Source organism: Geotrypetes seraphini, chromosome 8 (assembly GCF_902459505.1).
Source record: "Geotrypetes seraphini chromosome 8, aGeoSer1.1, whole genome shotgun sequence".
In the NCBI taxonomy this organism is placed as follows: Eukaryota; Metazoa; Chordata; class Amphibia; order Gymnophiona; family Dermophiidae; genus Geotrypetes; species Geotrypetes seraphini.
The window spans coordinates 75,684,718-75,704,756 of NC_047091.1; the positions used below are offsets into that span (position 1 = coordinate 75,684,718).

The 20,039-nt window shown below is 44.2% G+C and overlaps 1 protein-coding gene across 1 annotated transcript in view; it reads right to left on the minus strand.

Annotated features, from left to right (window-relative positions):
- Positions 1 to 20,039, minus strand: part of PACS1 (phosphofurin acidic cluster sorting protein 1) — a 202,230-nt gene that overhangs the window by 139,989 nt on the left and 42,202 nt on the right. The window contains exon 2 of the mRNA XM_033955834.1: positions 5,553 to 5,640. Coding sequence (XP_033811725.1) covers positions 5,553 to 5,640 — 88 coding nt within the window. The remainder of the gene's footprint in view (positions 1 to 5,552; positions 5,641 to 20,039) is intronic.

Below are 20,039 nucleotides of genomic sequence, written 5' to 3' on the forward strand. Positions count from 1 at the left end.
TTGAAAAAATGCCAGAATTGTAGAAATTGGTGTCTCAAAAAGCTCTACCTGTTTCCCCGGCGCACTGGATCTGGAATGCCTTAGCATAAGCTGCAAACATTGAAGGCTTCTTTACTCAAAGGAGAATTGAGACAACTACCTCCAAATAACCTTTACAGGTTAGCTCTAAGCACTCAAGAGCCATGCCATAAGACCAAAGTGCTAAGATTCTCCATGGGAGCTGGACCCTGAGGATCCCCAGATTGATCGGCAGTATGAGACATGTGTCTCGTTGTAGTTGCACTAGATCTGCATACCAAGGCCAACAGGGCCAGTCTGGAGCTACCAGTATCACCAGACCCAGGTGATTCATGATTCTGTGTATGATCCGGCCAACCATGGGCCATGGTGGAAATACGTAGAGGAGGTTCTCTGTCAGCCAGGGCTGCAAAATTGCATCCAACCCTGTGCTTCCTGGTTCAGTTCTCTGCATTCTTGGCTGAAGTCATTAAGTCCAACTCTGGTTTTCCCCAGTGCTGCACAATGCAACTGAACACTTTTGGGAGCAAAGACCACTCCCTGGGTCCAGTCTACCCGCTGAGAAAGTTGGCATGATCAATCTCTATGCCTGCTACATGGGCCACAGAGTGCCTGTAGATGCTTTTCTGCCTATTTGAACAACAACTGGGCCTCCAAGCACAATGGGGTACTATTGGTGCCTCCCTATCTGTTCATATAGGCTACCACAGAGGTATTCTTGGAGAATACTCTGACCGTCTTTCTCTCCAGTGAACTCTCCAACTCCCTCAACATGAGCCGAATGGCTCTGAGTTTGAGAAGATTTATGGACCACTTTCTCTGTGATGGGGTCCCAAAGGCACTGAAGTGGGCAACCCTGGCAATGGGACCCCAGCCAAACAGACTAGCATTGATCATTAAGAGTCACTCATGAGGTGATCTGGAGGGGCATGCCATTCAAATCGGAAAAGATTTTGGAAGACTGGAAGGTGGCGAATGTTACGCCGATCTTCAAGAAAGGTTTGAGGGGAGATCCAGGAAACTACAGACCGGTGAGTCTGACCTTGGTACTGGGAAAGATGGGAGATAAAAGACCGCATCATTGATCACCTTGATAGACACGGGCTGATGAGGACCAGTCAGCATAGTTTTAGCAAAGGCAGATCATGTTTGACTAACTTGCTGCACTTCTTTGAAAGCAAAGGGCATAACCTCATCTGACAAACTGGAGGACCCATCTATCTAATGCTCTCAGGGTCCAGCGTTGATGGTAATGGATAAGATTACCTCCTATAGCTAGAGACAGAGGTGGGGGTTGAGTAATATTGGCTATGCTCTCCAGAAGTTAAGATAAAAGGATTGTTATGTGGACTGAATTAACACAGTAATTTTCTGCTGTCTCTGTTGCCTAGGACATTGTTGAGTCACTGAGCATACAGTTGCAGAAGACTGGCAATATCTTTGCTTCAAATAGTATGAGGATCTTTGAGGGACATTAGTACATCTTTGTGCTGGTCGAGGCTAGTAAGATTTGGAGGACAAAGTAGTCATGCAGTCAGTATGCTTTTTGATTTTTTTTTGAGAGGCTTCCTCTATCCAGTCTCCAAATAAATAATCTCCTATACAGGGTATATTAGAGAGGCAGTCCTGGATATTGGCATCTAGGTCATAGATTCTCAGCCAGGCTATTCTGTGTAAAGCTGAGACTGTAGAAATATGAGAAGTGATATCAAAAGCATCAAATGTGAAGCATATTATATACTTCTTGGTTTCCAGGAGATCATTTGTTAGACACTGATAAGAGGACAGATATTTAGATGGAATATACTTGATCATATTGAGACATATTTTGTATGAATGATTTCTTATAAAAAGTCATATAGAAATTGTAGTTTAAGATTCTATTCGCCAGCATAGAAGCTTGAAATATTCTGCGTCCAAATCTATCTAACGTCCTGCCTTCTATCCCTAAAGGAGTACTGACATAAAGTCTGGAACTTTGAGATTTTTGGTGGACAGACTCCACAATTAGGGACTGATGCTGCAACTGCAGGTTGTCAAATCCAGGACAAGGCTGTTATGCGGTAAAGTGAATCCAGCTTGTGTGGAGCAACAGCAACATGTAGAGGAGATTCTCAATTCTTCAGTAATGCCTCCTTCACGAGGTTGTGAAGAGGAACCTTTATGCAATCTGGAGGTCATTTTTTTTTTTAACAGTACAGTATATCTCTAAGCTCTACCTGAGATGCGGAATCAGACTCCATCTTTATAGGGAGTTCTTGCCCCATTTGTCTAATGAATTTAATGAAAGAGAGACCTTCCAGGGGTGACTTACTATAAGGCAGGAAGGAAATGAATCAGAAGAAGCATAAGTTTCATCTGCTGATAACTCTGGACAGTTGCTAGAAAAGTGTTGACTAAGGACAGAGTCACAGTTCTCAATGCTGGAGTCTGGTAATTGAGAATGATGTTGAGTTAATCATGGAGAGAAGCATCGAGGAAATAAAGGGCAATGTTGAGGTGAGCGTCAACTAGAGTGCCTCGAATGTTGATAGGAGCACTTAGAATGAGATGAACCACGCTCTCTCGATGTAGATGCTTAACGTCTAGGCGTCGTTGAAGTGCATCCTTGATATATATGATAGATGCTGATGATGTGTGTCAGTTATATACATCAACTATAGACATTGATGCTTGAAGCTGCATGCTCCAAGGCTGACGCCTTAATTGAGTATCCAGTAAATGCTTGGACTGAGCCAAGACTGGCACTGCTTGTGCAGGATTTTGCAGCAGAGATGGCACCATAACTAGTACATGCACAGTATCATAGGTGGATTAGTTGAGCATCGAAGCACTAGTGACCCCAGTACTGAGGCGCACTTATCTGATGCTGAGGAGCGGCAATGAAGATTCCCACCATTTCTGACATAGACAACTTATAAAGTTTTTCAAACTGCAATTTTCTGGCTTTTAGCGACTATTTTGTAATTTTTAACACAGCAGGCAAGAAAAATCACAATGATCAGGGCCCAAGCACCGAACACAACAGCTATGCAGATCAGTACAAGAAATAGCCCTGCAACACCAGACACACCACTTAAAGCCGTTAGAAAATTTGTACATCGGAGGAAAAACTGACACCAAGTAAAAAGACTGAAAGTTTTGGAAACATAGAAACACAGAGTATGACAGCAGAAAAGGGCTGCGGCCCAACAAGTCTGCCCACTCAAGAACCCTCCCTCAGCAAAATTTGCCCACTCTAGAATCCCCTCTCCCATGAGAATCCATCTTTTAAACATAACTCTGTAGTAACCCCACTTGTTTGTCCCAACATCTCTTGAAGTTGAGAACGTTACTGGCCTCGACTACTTGGCGTGGAAGACCATTCCATCGATCAATCACCCTTTCGGTGAAGAAGTATTTCCTGGTGTCACCGTGAAATCTTCCCCCTTTAAGTTTTAGCAGATGCCCTCTTGTCGCCTTGGGACCTTTGAGAAAAAAAGATTTCTTCCTCCACTTTGATACGGCCCGTGATGTATTTGAATGTTTCTATCATGTCCCCCCTTTCTCTGTGCTCATCGAGAGAATATAAGCGCAGTTTGGTCAGACGTTCTTCATAAGTGAGATCCTTGAGTCCCGAGACTATCCTAGTGGCCATTCTCTGGATCGACTCCATTCTCTTCACATCTTTTTGATAATGTGGCCTCCAGAACTGGACACAGTACTCCAGGTGAGGTCTCACCATGGATCTGTACAATGGCAGTATGATTTCAGGCTTTCGGCTGATAAAGCTCCTTCTGATGCAACCCAGCATTTGTCTAGCTTTTGATGAAGCTTTCTCCACTTGATTTGCAGCATTCCTATCGTCCCGGATGAGTACTCCTAAGTCCCTTTCTGCAGTAGTTCTTGTTAAGCTTTCACCATTCAAGGTGTATGTTCTGCATGGATTACTGTTTCCAAGATGCATTACTTTACATTTTTTGGCATTAAAGTTTAGTTGCGAAGTACTGGACCATTGTTCCAGCAGAAGTAGGTCCTGCTCCATAGTGTTGGGCCTGGTAGCGCTGTCAGGTTCTGTTGCCCTGCCTACAACGTTGCATAGTTTAGTGTCATCAGCAAATAATGTAATTTTGCCACAAAGTCCCTGAGTCAGATCCCTTACAAAGATATTAAACAGTATCGGGCCCAAGACCGAGCCCTGTGGCACTCCACTGGTCACTCTCAATGTTTTTGAGGGAATACCGTTTACCATTACCCTTTGACGTCTGCGCTAAGCCTGTCTTTTACCCATGCTATCAGTGCTTCTCCAAGCCCAAGCGTGTTCACTTTGCTCAATAACGGTGTGGGACACTATCAAAATCCATGAAGTCTAAATATACAATATCTAGGGATTCGCCCCCATCCAGTTTTTTTGTTACCTAGTCAAAGAAGCTTATCAGATTGGATTGACAAGACCGTCCCTTCGTAAAGCCATGCTGGTGGGGATCCCTTAATCTTTCATTATCCAGAATCACGTCCAATCTGTTTTTAATTAACGTTTCCATGAGTTTACTCACTATTGATGTGAGACTCACCGGTCTATAATTTTCAGCCTCTGACCTGCATCCCTTTTTGTGAAGCGGGATAAAGCTGGCAGTTTTCCAGTCCAGGGGCACTTTTCCCTTGCTTAGGGAAAGATTGAAGAGCTCGGCTAATGGTTTTGCCAGGACATCTCTCAATTCTTGAAGTACTCTGGGGTGCAGATTTTCTGGGCCCATAGCTTTGTTCACTTTTAGTTTTAATAGCTCATGGTAGACGTCGCTCGCGGTAAATTCCATGTCCCAGAATGGGTCCACCGAGCTCCCTTTTGTTTGTAGCTGAGGACCGGATCCTGGCGCTTCGCAGGTGAAGACTGAGCAGAAGTAGTTATTGAGTAGTTCTGCTTTGTCCGCATCCGAGTCTGTAAAGGTTGAGCAGATTGTAAACTGAACAGGACTCAACAACCACAACCTGAAGACAGGCTTAAGAGGACCCAAAGGCCATAAGTAAAAAGTCAATAAAAAATTAAAGACAACGAACTGGGTCAATGGAAAGGCATGAAAGTACTAATAAAAAAACATATGCAGAAAAAATACGCCTAAACAGGCACATAGTACGCTCGTTGAGAGAAACTGAAAGAAACAGTTTCTCAGCTCCATGAAAAACTAAAACTGATGGTCCCGTAATTGGCTGGTGGGCGGGAAGGCACTCGTGCATGCACGGTGCAGCGGTCTTCAAGTTTTAAAGTGATACTTCACTTGTGGACTGTCCCTACCGGGGCTCCATGGATGACGTCCTGCGATATTCTCAATTTCCCCAATGAATATATGTGGAGACAGTACATGCAAATAGGTTTCATTCATATTCATTGGGGAAATCCTGAAAATCCACCGGCGATGAAGCCCTAGAGGACTATGGTTGCCCATTCCTGTGGTAGTTTGTCACTACACCTAAAATCCTGCTGCTGCTTCTTCCAAAAATACCTATCCAAGTATATCCTTGCCTTGTGGCATGCAAGTTTGACACAAAAGACCTACCTGCAGTTTTGCTGCAATTACTACAGAGTTCAGGTCCTTGTCCAGCTCCTTCAGCATGATCAGCTTCTTCAGGGTCAAGCTAAATAACCTATCAAAAGGAAAAACAGCAGAAGGTTAGACACAGAACTTTCATGCTGTCAGTAAATCCCTGAATTATGTCTTCTGCTCCAACAGTGTGATGGAAAGACAACCAATATATTAAAAACTCCAAACTATCCCATACTACAGTATTAGATAAGCAATAATATGGAGAAAGAAAAACAGATTAAGTCAGCAGAACACACTACTTAAGATAAAATCCAACTGAGCAGACTAGCTTAGAAAGGAAAATTAGGTTCTTACCTCGATAATTTTCTTTGTAGTAGAAGGACCAAGTATTATAGACGATAGTTTTTATATCACTGGTCATGAATTGCTTGCAGAAGAATGTCATCTACATTTTTCAGCTCTACCTCCTTCCACAGTGGATTGTACTGCCACTTTCAGTTTGTACCAAAGTAGTTGATCACAATTAAAATAGGAGAAATCAGAAGGAGGGAAATGGGGAAACCTCCCCGACAATACTTTTCTGTTCTGCTCTGTAACAAATAAAGTGAACAATGTTAACCCAAACAGTATAATTCTAGGGGAACTAACAAGCCACCCCTTTGTGTGCAACCAACACTAACAGCTCTGAAACTTTTAAAGACTTATCAAATTCATTCTTTTTTTATACAACTGGCAGGAAAAGATCTCCATTTCCAGACCCAAGAGATCTGTCCGAGGCAGTAAGCAGGTGAAGTAGCTGACAGGGCGGGGTGTCCGGAATCCTTTGCCCTTCTACTACTAAGAAAATTATCGAGGTAAGAAACTAATTTTCTCTTGTAGTGCAAAGGGTAAAGGATTTCGGGCGATAGGTGATATACCAAAGCAGTATCTTGTATTTAGGGCGGAACAGATGAACCTGCCCGTAAATCCGAGAACCCAAACACAGTGTCCTCATGAGCCGCTAGGTTCATTCTGTAGAACTTTGTAAAGGTATGGAGAGTAGACCATGTAGCTGCCCAAGACTCCACCCATGAAGAGACACAGCTAATGTACACCGATGAAATCACCATACGAATCCATCTGGAAATAGATGCCTTGAAAGCTGGTCTGCCTCATCGAGCATGACTAGTTAGAACAAAAAGGTGGTCTTAATGAATATTCAGAGATGAAAATCATTGGTCTATTCCAAATAGTAGAGCAAAGCTCTTCTGATGACTAGCACTTGCAAAAGCTTATCCTGCTTCTTCGAACTTGTAGCATGAACACTGGTAAAATGAATTTCCTGGTTGACATGGAAGGCTGAAACAACATTCGGTAGGAAAGAAGAAACTATGCACAAAGAAATTCCTGCTTCTGTGATCCTGAGAAGTGGTTCTGTGTAGGAGCATGCTTGCAGCTTGTTCCGCCACTTATTTCTGCCCAATGGGATGATCAGTGACACTCAAAAAAGCACACAGACTATATAAAGCCTAAACAATAACACTTTATTACATATGTAGATAAATATAAAAATAGAATAACATCACCGTATTTCTGGACATCACCATCCCTCACAATCGGGAATCCGCAGCGATTGATAGGAGAGGAGAACCGAACCGGGCTGTCCCTTTGTTGCAACGAAACTGGATTAAATTTCTATGGGCTGAGTTCGTCCTTTATATAGGGTAAAAACTGCTGAGTTCATAGTTCTGCAGTAAACAGCGTCCTTTGATTCAGACACAGCCTGGCCAGTCCCTTTGAAGTTGTTTTGACAACACCTAGGTCAAGGAGGTGTTTGCAGAGCAGGTCCTGCTATTACGATTAGTAAGACAGCTGGTCCTGCTCTTTTGTTCTCTGTTTCTTTGATGCTATTTGAGCGACAAGGAGGACAGGATGTTAGCTCAGCTGTCCTTTTGAGATCAAGGAGGTCAGATCTCAAATAAGCAAGGTTATTGCAGAGACCATCTGGTCTTACTGTCCTGTGGAGATCAAAGAGGTCAGGATCTCAAATAAGCAAGGTTATTGCAGAGACCATCTGGTCTTACTGTCCTGTGGAGATCAAGGAGGTCAGGCTGTCAAATACGCAAGGAGGTGTTGCAGTTTATTGTCTCTTTGATGCTATCCAGTTGACACTCAAATAAAGGAAGTCAGGATCTCAAATAAGCAAGGTTATTGTAGAGACCATCTGGTCTTACTGTTCTTTGGAGGTCAGGATGTCAGATAAGCAAACTTGAGGATACATATCAGTAATATTCTGAACATGTCAGTAAGTAATATGCTGAACATGTCAGTAATATGCTGAGGCATAACACAGCTCAGATTCCTTTCTCGCAGAAACTATTGCCAATAGAAATACTGTGAGGTCATACAGAACTTTACTAAGTTCCTTCAGTGTGATGTTAAGGTTCCACAATGGGAACCTTCTGAGCACAATCTGAGAACTCCCTTCAAAAATCAGGAAACATAAGTCAAAGGATTCTTTTCTACCCGAGCGCTGAAAAGCCTTCCAGGCCTGCACATAGGCTGCAACAGTCATAGGCTTCTTAGCTCCGAGTAGAGAAGAGATAACTATTTCCGAGTATCCCTCACAAATTAAGGCTGCACACTGAAGAGTCATGCTGTAAGCCCAGAACGTTCTGGATTTTCCACAGGACTGGTTCTGGACTGAGAAGATAAGAACAGACTTACTGGGTCAGACCAAAGGCCCATCAAACCCAGTAGCCCGTTCTCACTAGTGACCTGACACTAGTACCTGGCCAGAAGTAGCAATATTCCATGCTACCGATCCAGGAGAAGCAGTGGCTTCCCCCATGTCTTTCTCAATGACAGACTATGGACTTTTCCTCCAGGAAATTATCCAAACCCTTCTTAAAACCAGCTATGCTATCCACTCTTACCACAATCTCTGATAATGCGTTCCAGAGCTTAACTATTCTCTGAATGAAAACTATTTCCTCCTATTGGTTTTAAAAGTATTTCCCTATAACTTCATTGAGTGTCCCCTAATCTTTGTAATTTTTGATGCAGTAAAAAGATAAATAAATAAATAAAAAAATTTGATCCATTTGTACCCGTTCTACTTCACTCAGGATATAGTAGACTTCAATCATCTTTCTCCCCCAAGCCATCTCTTTTCCAAGCTGAAGAGCCCTAACCTTTTTAGTCTTTCCTCATGTAAGAGGAGTTCCATCCCCTTTATCATCTTGGTCGCTCTTTTTTAACCTTTTCTAGTGCCAATATATCTTTCTTGAGATAAAATGACCAGAACTGAACGCAATACTCCAGGTGAGGTCACACCATGGAGCAATACAGCGGCATTATAACATTCGTAGTCTTGTTAACCATCCCTTTTTTAATAATTCCTACTACTGTTAATTCCTACTATTAATACTACTAATGCTATTAATACTACTTATAATTCCTACTACTATTAATTATTTCTGTAGCACTACCAGACGCACACAGCGCTGTACAGAGTCACAAAGAGTAAGAAAACAGTCCCTGCTCAAAAGAGCTTACAATCTAAATTCCTAGCATCTTGTTGCTTTTTTGGCCACTGCCGCACATTGGGCGGAAGGTTTCATCGTATTGTCTACAATGACACCCAGATCCTTTTCTTGGGCACTAAACCCCAAGGTAGACCCTAGCATCTTGTAACTGTGATTTGGGTTATTCTTCCCAATGTGCTTCACTTTGCATTCGTCCACATTAAATTTCATCTGCCATTTGGACGCCCAGTCTTCCAATTTCCTAAGGTCTGCCTGTAATTTTTCACAATCCGCACTACCCTTTTCGCACATACTGGCAGACTGAAGCTTCTGTCTCTTTGGAGATGAACAAGATCTGCATATCATGGTCAGCAGCACTATATAGAGTCACAAGTGAGACAGTCCCTTTTTGAGTAAGCCTACAATTTAAACAATCAAGATAGACAAACAGAATGTTAGGATAGGCGTTATAGATAGAGGGGATGATTTAACTGCTGGCTAGGGTGGGGTAAGCAGAGAGGAATAGGGTTATAAGTTGAAGGCTCTCAAAAAGGTGGATTTTCAACCTACCTTTGAATAAGGGAAGGGAAGAAGGTAGGGGACCCTGTCTCTGGCCTAAAAACTCAACAGGCCCTAATTTTCCCCACAGGCTATAATAGCCTGTACTCACAGTGCCTTGTTGGTGCCTGCCTGTCAGCTCTGCTGCAACTGAGAGGAAAAGAGAAGACTTTCTTCCTCTGAACAGAGATCCACAGGTCCAAAAATTTAAACTTCGGGCTGCCAGCTGGGCTAAGCCTGACTGAAACCTCAGACTCCCACTAGACCACACTCTACAATAGGGGGAGGAAAAAGAAATTGCAGCTGACCCCTGAAGCCCAAAGGACTTTCCCTGGGGCCAAACAGCTTGTGCTCAAGCCCCTAATAAATCAGGGTACGAGCTAGCTCGAAGGGCACGGGTCCCGAGCTCCAAAAACTGTTAGTGCAGGCTGGCTACACAGGTACACCTAAGGGTTGCCCTGCTGGCAACAGACTGCTTTCAGGGAGTCTGCATCCTCTCTCAGGCACAGCTGCCCCAAAATGGGGACCTCTGGGCACTGAAGACAAAAAAAAAAAAAAAAAAAAAAGAGATGGAGAAAAGCCCAAAACTAAAATTAAGCAGAACTAAAATTAAGCAGAACAGAAAGACACCTCAGAAGGAAATACTGAAGGTGGCAGTTCAGTCTACCAGGTAAGGAGGGGGAGCTGAAAGATGTAGACATCCTAATGCAAGCAATTCATGACCAATTCCACACTGTATTATATATAATATAGCTATTCTTTCTTTCAAAACTCAAACCGCTAAAAAAACGGCATTTATCCACAAATTTCTTATTCCACATGAATCTATAAGAGCTCTAAGATCCTCTTCTCAGCATCTACTTCATAAACCATCTTTGAAAATTATTAGCACACGTCAGGCTACCTCATTCGCAATTATGGCCCCTACAATATGAAATTCCTTACCTCTTCATATTAGGTCAGAAAAAAACCTTGATAAATTCAAGGGAAATCTAAAGACTTACCTTTTCCAAGATGCATTTGACTGTTAAATCGACTTGCTTAGAGCCAGAGTTATTCTATAATCCTTATTCCCTAGCTTTCCCATTGTGGTTTACCTTTTATGTATTCTTTACTTTTAATTTGTAGTTCTTCCTATTTTCCTATTGTTTCCAGTTGGTCAAGTATGGTTTTGTGAGTATTCACTCATTTACTGTCATCCCCCTTTTTTTAATTACAAATTGTAAAATGCTTAGAAGGTTTGATTTGCGTTTTATCAAAAATTTAATAAACTTGGAAACCAAAGGTATAAAACCCACCATCTGGAATCCTTTGCACTACAAATCAGGTTACTTAACAAGACTCCTTGAGAATCTATCAATACAATTGGTTCAGAGCATCCCACAACAGACTAATACAATCAACATTGTTCATCTGTACTTTTGGTTGAGCATTGAACTTACCGTATTTTCACGCATGTAACGCGCGCGTTATACACAATTTTACAAACCGTGCATAACCTTGTGCGTTGTACAAAATTTTTTTTACATAGTTTCCCCCCCGACGTCCAATTCACCCCCCCCCCCCCCCCCCGCAGGACTGCTTGCACCCCCACCCCGAAGGACCGCTCGCACGCACACCCACCCGCATCCCCACTCTGAAGGACCGCTCGCACCCCCACAGCCTCCCGACCTCCTCCCCATCATGTAGAAGCTCCTACTGGTGTCCTACTGCTTCCTCTTGGCGATCCCGGCCCTTCTGTGAGCCCTGCGCTGCTTCCTCTTCCGGCAGTCCCGCCCTTTCGCTGACGTCAAGCCCTCTTGCCCCGCCGACTCCCCGACACGATTAGGGCAAGAGGGAGCTCAAGCCCTCTTGCCCCAGCCAACCGCGGCACCCCCGACACGATCGGGGCAAGAGGGAGCTCAAGCCTTCTTGCACCCTCGACTCCCCAACACGATCAGGGCAAAAGGGAGCCCAAGCCCTCTTGCCCCAGCCAACCGCGGCACCCCCGACACGATCGGGGCAAGAGGGAGCTCAAGCCCTCTTACCCCCCCGACTCCCCGACAATATCGGGCCAGGAGGGAGCCCAAGCCCTCCTGGCTCTGGCGCCCCCCCCCCCACTAGTTGTTCGGGCCAGGAGGGAGCCCAAGTCCTCCTGGCCCTGGTGACCCCCCCCCCCCCCCGCTTGTTGTTCGGGCCAGGAGGGAGCCCAAACCCTCCTGACCACGGTGACCCCCTACCCCCACCCCGCACTACATTACGGGCAGGAGGGATCCCAGGCCCTCCTGCCCTCGACGCAAACCCCCCTCCCCCCAACGACCGCCCCCCCCCAAGAACCTCCGACCGCCCCCTCAGCAGACCCGCGACCCCCCTGGCCGACCCCCACGACACCCCCACCCCCCTTCCCCGTACCTTTGTGTAGTTGGCCGGACAGATGGGAGCCAAACCCGCCTGCCGGCAGGCAGCCAATGACTGAATGAGGCCGGATTGGCCCATCCGTCCCTAAGCTCCGCCTACTGGTGGGGCCTAAGGCACCTGAGCCAATCAGAATAGGCCCGGGAGCCTTAGTTCCCTCCTGGGGGCGGGGCTTGAGGCACATGGGCCCAACCCGACCATGTGCCCAAGGCCCCGCCCCCAGGAGGGGCCTAAGGCTCCCGGGCCTATTCTGGGACCACCGGAAGAGGAAGCAGCGCAGGCGCAGGGCTCACAGAAGGGCTGGGACCGCCAAGAGGAAGCAGCAGGACACCGGTAGGAGCTTCTACATGATGGGGGGGGTCGGGAAGCTGTGGGGTGCGAGTGGTCCTTCAGGGTGGGGGTGCGGGTGGGAGTGCGTGCGAGCGGTCCTTCGGGGTGGGGGTGCGAGCGGTCCTGCAGGGGGGTGAATCGGACGTCGGGGGGGGCATCAGGCTTTCAGGGTGGGGACAGGACTTCAAGGGGGAGAGGAGAGTCGGGGTGGGCGAAAGGAGAGTCAGGCGGCGACAGGAGAGTTGGGCAGCATGCGTGGTATACGGGTGTGCGCGGTATACAAATTTTTTTTTTTACATATATTTCAGATTCCCACGCGCTATACCCGTGTGCGCGTTTTACACGGGTGCGCGTTATCTACGTGAAAATACAGTACATGTGAACAAATGTAAAGCAGCACCTAGTACAGTGTGTCTTAAACTTTTCTAGCTCCAGCACACTAAATGGAGCAAATGATTTTCGCGACACATTATAATTGAAATTATAAAATTGCAAAACCAACAAAAAAAATTAAAATTTGAGAGTTATTTAAAGTTCTTTAAGCTATGTATGGATAATTGTAACAACGGTGAAACTAAGGGCTCCTTTTACAAAGGTGCGTTAGGGCCTTAACGAGTGGAATATCGCGCACTAGTCGCTATCGCCTCCTCTTTTCGGGTAGCGTGCGCTAAAAACGCTAGTGGCACCTTTGTAAAAGGAGCCCTAAAATACTGTATCTTGTCTTTCTGTACAGCCTCCTATCCAAGGAAAAATTTTATAGCACTCTGCAGTCTTTGTAATCTAACCCATTATAATTCAAAACAAGTTAAGAAGAAATGGTAATGCTAGGATCTGAACCCAGAACTTACAGTAGCTATTGCTTAAGAGAGGTACTTTGGGGTCCAGCAGGGAAGGCTGTGTATGAGTCAGGCTATAAACCAACTATTATAAAACTCGGCTTTTACGTCTTCTGGAACACGCACACCTAGAGCCAGCCTCCACTCAACACCCACAGCAAACTTATTTCATCAATCAGTAAAAGAACACTGGTTATATTTGGAATGCTTCAGAAAGACATCTGTTCGGAAGAACTACAGAGACGGCAGTATTAACTCACACAATGTGCATTTCTTCATTCCATGTCAAGAATCAGAAAAAATCAAAATATATCTCTACATTTATGGCAGGAGTGCTGGGTTTAATCTAAGAGGCTACTTCTCATAAAAATATTGCAGATCTCGTATATTTCTTCTTCTCATTTACTATGATTAAGTTCCTGTGGTGCCATGGAACAGCACATTCTTGACAGGCTAAATGGGGTAGATAATAGGAAATGTGAAAGGAATAGAAAAAGAACTGATCATTAAAGCCTGGCATCTGCGACTCTCTCAAAGCAGCAGCAGCAGCGGCTGGCAGAGGCAGCACTGTGAATAGGCTGTTTGAAGCCAGACAACCAGGGCCTTTCTTCTGTCATGACATCTGTCTGCGATGTCACTTCCTGCAGATGAATGATGCAACAGAGGAAGGCCCTGGCAGGGCTGGCCGCAAGCAGCCTGTTCACAGTACTACCTCTGCCGGCCATCCGCCACTGCTGCTTTAGGAGGGCCGCAGATGCCAGATCCACACTGAGGTTGGTGGTCAGAGAGAGGCCAGGCCTGTGCAGGGAAAGGGGATGTGTGTCCATCCAGTCAGGAGCATGAAGGAGAGAAGGCGGCCCCTGCTCAATAGGAGTGCAAGAAATGGCCCATGGAAGACTTGCGGCTGCTTTGCAAGGGCTGCAGAAGCTGGTTCCACATGGGGGCGGAGGAGTGCCAGACCCAAAGGAGGGGATAGGGGATATGGATGCTGGACCCTCTTATGGCGGTAGTGGAGAAGGTGAGGGGACATGGATGCTGGAACCAGAAGTAGGAAATGACCCAAACCAGAAAGGGGAGTGGGAAATTGGCCAGAGGAGAGAGATGCCATACCATGGGAGCCAGAGAGGGTATTCAGGGTGCAAGTGAGACAGGGATGGGATTTAGAGGGAAACAGAACTGTAGTAACATAGTAAATGATACCAGATAAAGACCTGAACGGTCCATCCAGTCTGCCCAATAATCATACTCATTATACAGTTAATTGTCTGTAATATTTTGGGCAATAGACCATAGACTGTCAGTGTCCAGGGATAGCATATTTTGTTGTATGGGCCCGAGGGAATGGAATAAGCTACCCTCAACAGCATAAGTAGCAAGTTTTAAGCGATTAATTAAACAGCATCTTTTTTGTCAGATAAAATATGGAGCATGATTTTGAAGTATGTATTGAAAGTGGAGTGCTGGTCGTCCACTTAGTTTGTTGTAAGTAGTGTGTGTTGTATTGCATTATTTGGTGTTAATTTATATGTATGTATTTTTTGTAACCCGCCCTGGGTAAGGGCAGGATATAATAAATAAACCATAGAAGTCCACCCAGTACTGTCTTTAAGTTCCCACCTGTGAACAAAATATTTTCATAATGTGAGTAGTTCAGCACTTATTTTGACCAAAACTTATTTAAAGTTTATCCAAGTTTCCAAGTTTATTAAATGATTTGATTAATCGCCTTCTCTACATTCAAGGCGATGTACAAAATAATACAAATAATTATAAACATAGGTAAAATATTGTATAAATAAACAATGTTACAAAAACAAACACAATTTAAAATAAAAATTAAGTTGTTACGTATTATATTGAAACAACGGGAAAGTTCATTAATGGTTACATTCTATATTAAATTCAAAATACAAAGGTAAAAACATGGGGGGGGGGAAGAAAGACAGTAAAAAAAGTGGATAAAAAATAATAAAAGATCATTATTCACTAAAAGCATCGTTAAAAAGGAAACTTTTGAGCTTAATCTTAAATTTTTCAAGGTTCTTTTCTTCTCTTATATGTATTGGGAGATCATTCCAGGACTGAGGAGCTGTCACTGAAAAAATAGTGAGCCGTCTAGTATTAATGATTTTTAACGAGGGAATGGTCAATAGATGTTGATCCTGTGATCTCAATGTTCTAGAATTGGTATATGGAATTAAGACTCTATGGATAAAAGCGGGAGTTTGAAAAATGAGAGTTTTAAATGTGAGTAGGCATATCTTAAATAAAATGCGGTGTGCTACAGGAAGCCAATGAGATTCTTTAAGTAAGGGTGTGACGTGGTCAAATTTTTTTGCTTTGTGAATTATTTTAATAGCGGCATTCTGCACAATTTGAAGATGTCTAATTTCTTTATGAGATAATCCTTTGAATAAAGCATTACAGTAATCGAGTTTAGAGATGACTAAAGAATGAATCAGAATGTCGAGAGATTTTGTACATAAGAATTTAGAGACAGAGCGAATTTGGCGTAGTCTGAAAAAAGTAGATTTAACAACGTTACTTATGTGGTCATGGTATGATAATTTATTGTCAAATATAATACCTAAGATTTTAATATTTTGTTGTATCTGTAATGGGTTACCATTAATCGAGATTGGGGTAATAAATGAACTACTATCCTTCCATGGGAAGAGCATCGCGTTGGTTTTGAGAATATTTAATGATAACTTGTTAGTATCCAGCCAGTGATGAATATGATCCAATTTGTTATTTATTGCTGTTATTTCCTGTGTATTCTTGGGGTCAATTGGATGTAATAATTGTATATCATCGGCATAGGCGAATACCGAAAAACCAATGGATTGACATAAAGTCATAAGTGGAGCGAGAAAGATATTAAATAAAATAGGAGAGAGTATTGATCCTTGAGGGATACCATATGGTAATGTGAAGTTGTTGGAGTTAGTATTGTTAAAGGTGACTATAGAGGAACGATTTTCAAAGTAGGATGTAAACCAGCTAAGGACTTGATCAGTCACACATTAAACTTGTTTAATGGGAGGAAAAAGCCTCTAAGTCCTGGTTTAAGCTGTGAAGACATCGCCTTCTTAAACCTCTTGGGACAATAACTTAATTGGCAAAAAAAATTCCTGTATAGCCAATATACACTTTAGCAAAAAAAATTAAAAAAACTTAAACACCTTAGGCCCTGATTCTCATAGGGACACCGTAAGTTAGGTGGCAGTAGACTGCCACCTAACTTAATTGGTTTTGGTGATAAATGACATGGTAATTGACTGTCATTTAAAACCAATTAAAAACTAATTTAAAAAAATGTAAGCACATACAGAACAGGTTGCTGATGTCCTGTCTAGAGAATGACACGGTGGCGGTTTACCCGCGGCCACCGCATTTTAGCCGCAGGTCACCCGCCGAAAACGGGGAAGAAAACTAGCAGTCGCTGCGGCGACGGGGACAAGGCCATTCACCGCCCGCGGGGCAGTGAATGGTCTTGTCCCCCGCAGTGAGGCATGAAGGATCGCGCGGTCCCCGCAGCTCACACCCGCCCGCCCAATCGATTCCAGTGTCCAGCCAGCTCTCTCCCCTCTCCTCACCCCAGTCCGCAGATCCTCCTCCTCGGCGACCCGCACGCTACCAGAGAGCTGCGCACACCCGCCGCTGCTCAGCCTCGATCTTCTGCTCTGACGCAACCGGAAACAGGAAGTTGCAGCAGAGCAGAAGATCGAACACTGAGCAGCCGCGCGTGTGCGGCTCCCTGGGAAAGCGCGCAGGTTGCCGAAAAAGAAAACCCACAAACCAAGGTGAGGAGAAGGGAGAGAGCCGGCCAAACACCAGGATCGACCGGGCAGGCAGGTAGTGGCCGCGGGAACCGTGCGATCGCTAGTGTTCCCGGCTCAAATTGGAAGGAAGGAGTGAAAGGAAAAAGGCTTATATGGATGCAGCGGGGACGGTGACGGGGCGGTGAATGGGATGGCAGTGGCGGTGACGGGGCGGTGAAAGGGATGGCGGTGACGGTGACGGGGCGGTGAAGGGATCGGCGGTGACGGGGCGGTGCAGAGGATGGTGGGCCGGTGACGGGGACAGATTTTTTCCCCGTGTCATTCTCTAGTCCTGTCCACAGAGGCGCCTACGGTAAAATTGGGCGTTGCTCGTGCCAGAAGTGACCACAGGAGCCCCTGTGGACACGATTCTCATGTAAAGCAGGTGCTGGAAATACCAGCACTAGTTGCAGAATCCAGCCCTTATTTTTCTCAGATCCAGCTCTTTAAAAAATGGTCCCACTGATAGTGGCCAGCATGTCACTGCAAGCTGCATCAGGGATTAAGGCACAGGTGTCAAAGTCGGTCCTCGAGGGCCGCAATCCAGTTGGGTTTTCAGGATTTCCTCAATGAACATGCATGAGATCTATTAGCATGCAAACAGATTTCATGCATATTCATTGAGGAAATCCTGAAAACCCGACTGGATTGCGGCCCTCAAGGAGGGACTTTGACACTTCAAGCCTAAAACAAACATTCTAAGCACACCTCTAAATTTTTTCAAAATAACACATAGGGACTAAAAAAGCACACACACAATATGGCACACACAGCAAGTAACTAAGCGGAAATAAACTGAAAATCTAAGAGAAATTTATGAAAAATTTTTTTTGAGTGTGTGTGTATTCCTACTGACCATAAAGGAAGGATTTTTGCTGATTTAATAAAGTGTTGTCTAGTTCACAGCTTAAACCAGGACTCGGAGGCTTTTTCCTTCCATTAAACAAGTTTAAATAAGTTTTGTTCAAAGTAAATGCTGGACTACTAAGATTATGAAAATATTAATGGTTTGTTTTTATTATGGACTGGATGGGACGTTTGGCCTTTTATCTGCCATTATGGGCTCCTTTTACTAAGCTGCGGCTAGAACTAACGCCAGCTCAATGCTGGCGTTAGTGTTTAGCGTTCACGGCATTTTAGCGCACGCTATTCCGCGCGTTGATGCCCTAACGCAGCTTAGTAAAAGGAGCCCTATGTTTCTATAATAAGCCCTTTAGCTTAGCACCCAAATGGTCATGCACATCGAGTCTTTCTCATCTTCCTCCAATGTGTTCTTGACTAGCCAGTCGCCTAAACAAGGATACATGTGCACCTCCCAGGCTGCACAGAGATGCTGCAACTGCCAAGTACTTTATGCATACTCTTGGTGCCAATGTAAAACCAAATGGCATTATATAATACTGGAAGTAGTGTTTGCCTACTACAATCTCAAATACTTTCTGTGCTCTGGATATGTCTGTAACACGGGTATAAAATCCTTTTAAGTCAAGGAAGCATAACCATTGCTCTTCTGTAACATGGGTATAAAGGTGCTCAAGGAAACCATCCAGACCTCCATTTGACTACATACTTGTTCAAGGCCCTCAGGTCTAGAATGGGACAAAATCTTGGTGGGGTGGTGGTGGTTGTTTTTTTTTGCAATCAGAAGTACTCAGAATAAAATCCCTTCCCCTCTTTCCCCTAGAGCAGGGGTGTCCAATGTCGGTCCTCGAGGGCCGCAATCCAGTCGGGTTTTCAGGATTTCCCCAATGAATATGCATGAGATCTATTTGCATGCACTGCTTTCAATGCATATTCATTGGGGAAATCCTGAAAACCCGACTGGATTGCGGCCCTCGAGGACCGACATTGGACACCCCTGCCCTAGAGGAACAGGTTTGGCTGCATTGATCTGTAAAAGGAAAAAGTTTCTTGGTAAGCAATTCCTGATGTTCGATGAAATACTCTCTCCACTTCAGGAAGCAGGTGAAAGTTTGGCTCTTCTCCCAAGCCTCTAATGGAAGAAGAATTAACTTGTTGGTTGCATAAACATAAGGACTAACACCATCTGCACATTCTGTAGCAGGACTCGCTTACCCACTCTTACCCTAGCTGAGATTACATGACTTTACATGCAATTTTCTTGAAATGGATTCCCTTACTTTCTATCTTACTTTTCTGTGGGTTCTACCTTTGCTTACACCCCATGCTATTAGGATGTTTTATTGTGCTGACAACTTAAGTAGCATACTATGTACTGTTATTTCAATATTTTTACTACTATAATTGTCTGTTGTCCACGTTCAACTTATCCCTTTTGTACACAGCTTTGGGTGAATATTTTTCAAAAGGGCATAAATGCTAGAACTTAATTCTGATGCTCTTGGTTGACAATTCTAATTGCAGACAGTAACCTTCTCAAACAATCTTTAGACCTCAAAAGTCTGAGTTTATAAAAGGCTACTTTGCATGGTTATGCAGAAAAGGGAGAAAGAAAATCCAACGTAGTCTGCAGTAAACAACAGCAACCAGAAAACAACGAACAGACTGCAGATAATGTACAAGATGCAAGCGTTGTTTTATTAGTAAATGCAGTAACATATACAATCTTATAGCCAACCAAGGGACCCGACACGGTCCGTGTTTCGGATAACACGCCTTCCTCAGGGGTCCATGGTGGTTAAGGTATAAAGCAAACTGCATAAAAGATAACAATCACACGCCAATCACGATCAAATGGGGTCAAGCAAGTCTTGCACCTTTTTTGCCATTGTGCAAGACTTGATTTATGTCTAGTGCCTTCAGATTCATTTCCAACTCCTCATGCCACTTAGTGGCCAATGGATCAAAATGATTTAGCAGGCAAAATATCCCTAATTTCTTTGTGGAGTTGTGAGATGGATATAGGATCCTGTCATCTTCAAAATTAAAAAAGTGCAAAGTTTCCTAGCCAATCCTACTGACATCAACTGAGCATGTACCGTAGAAGTATAATGAGTCAGTTAGATATACCCAATTTGCACACCACTAACGTAATAGTAAGGACCTGCTCAAGCATATGTAGTCCTTGCA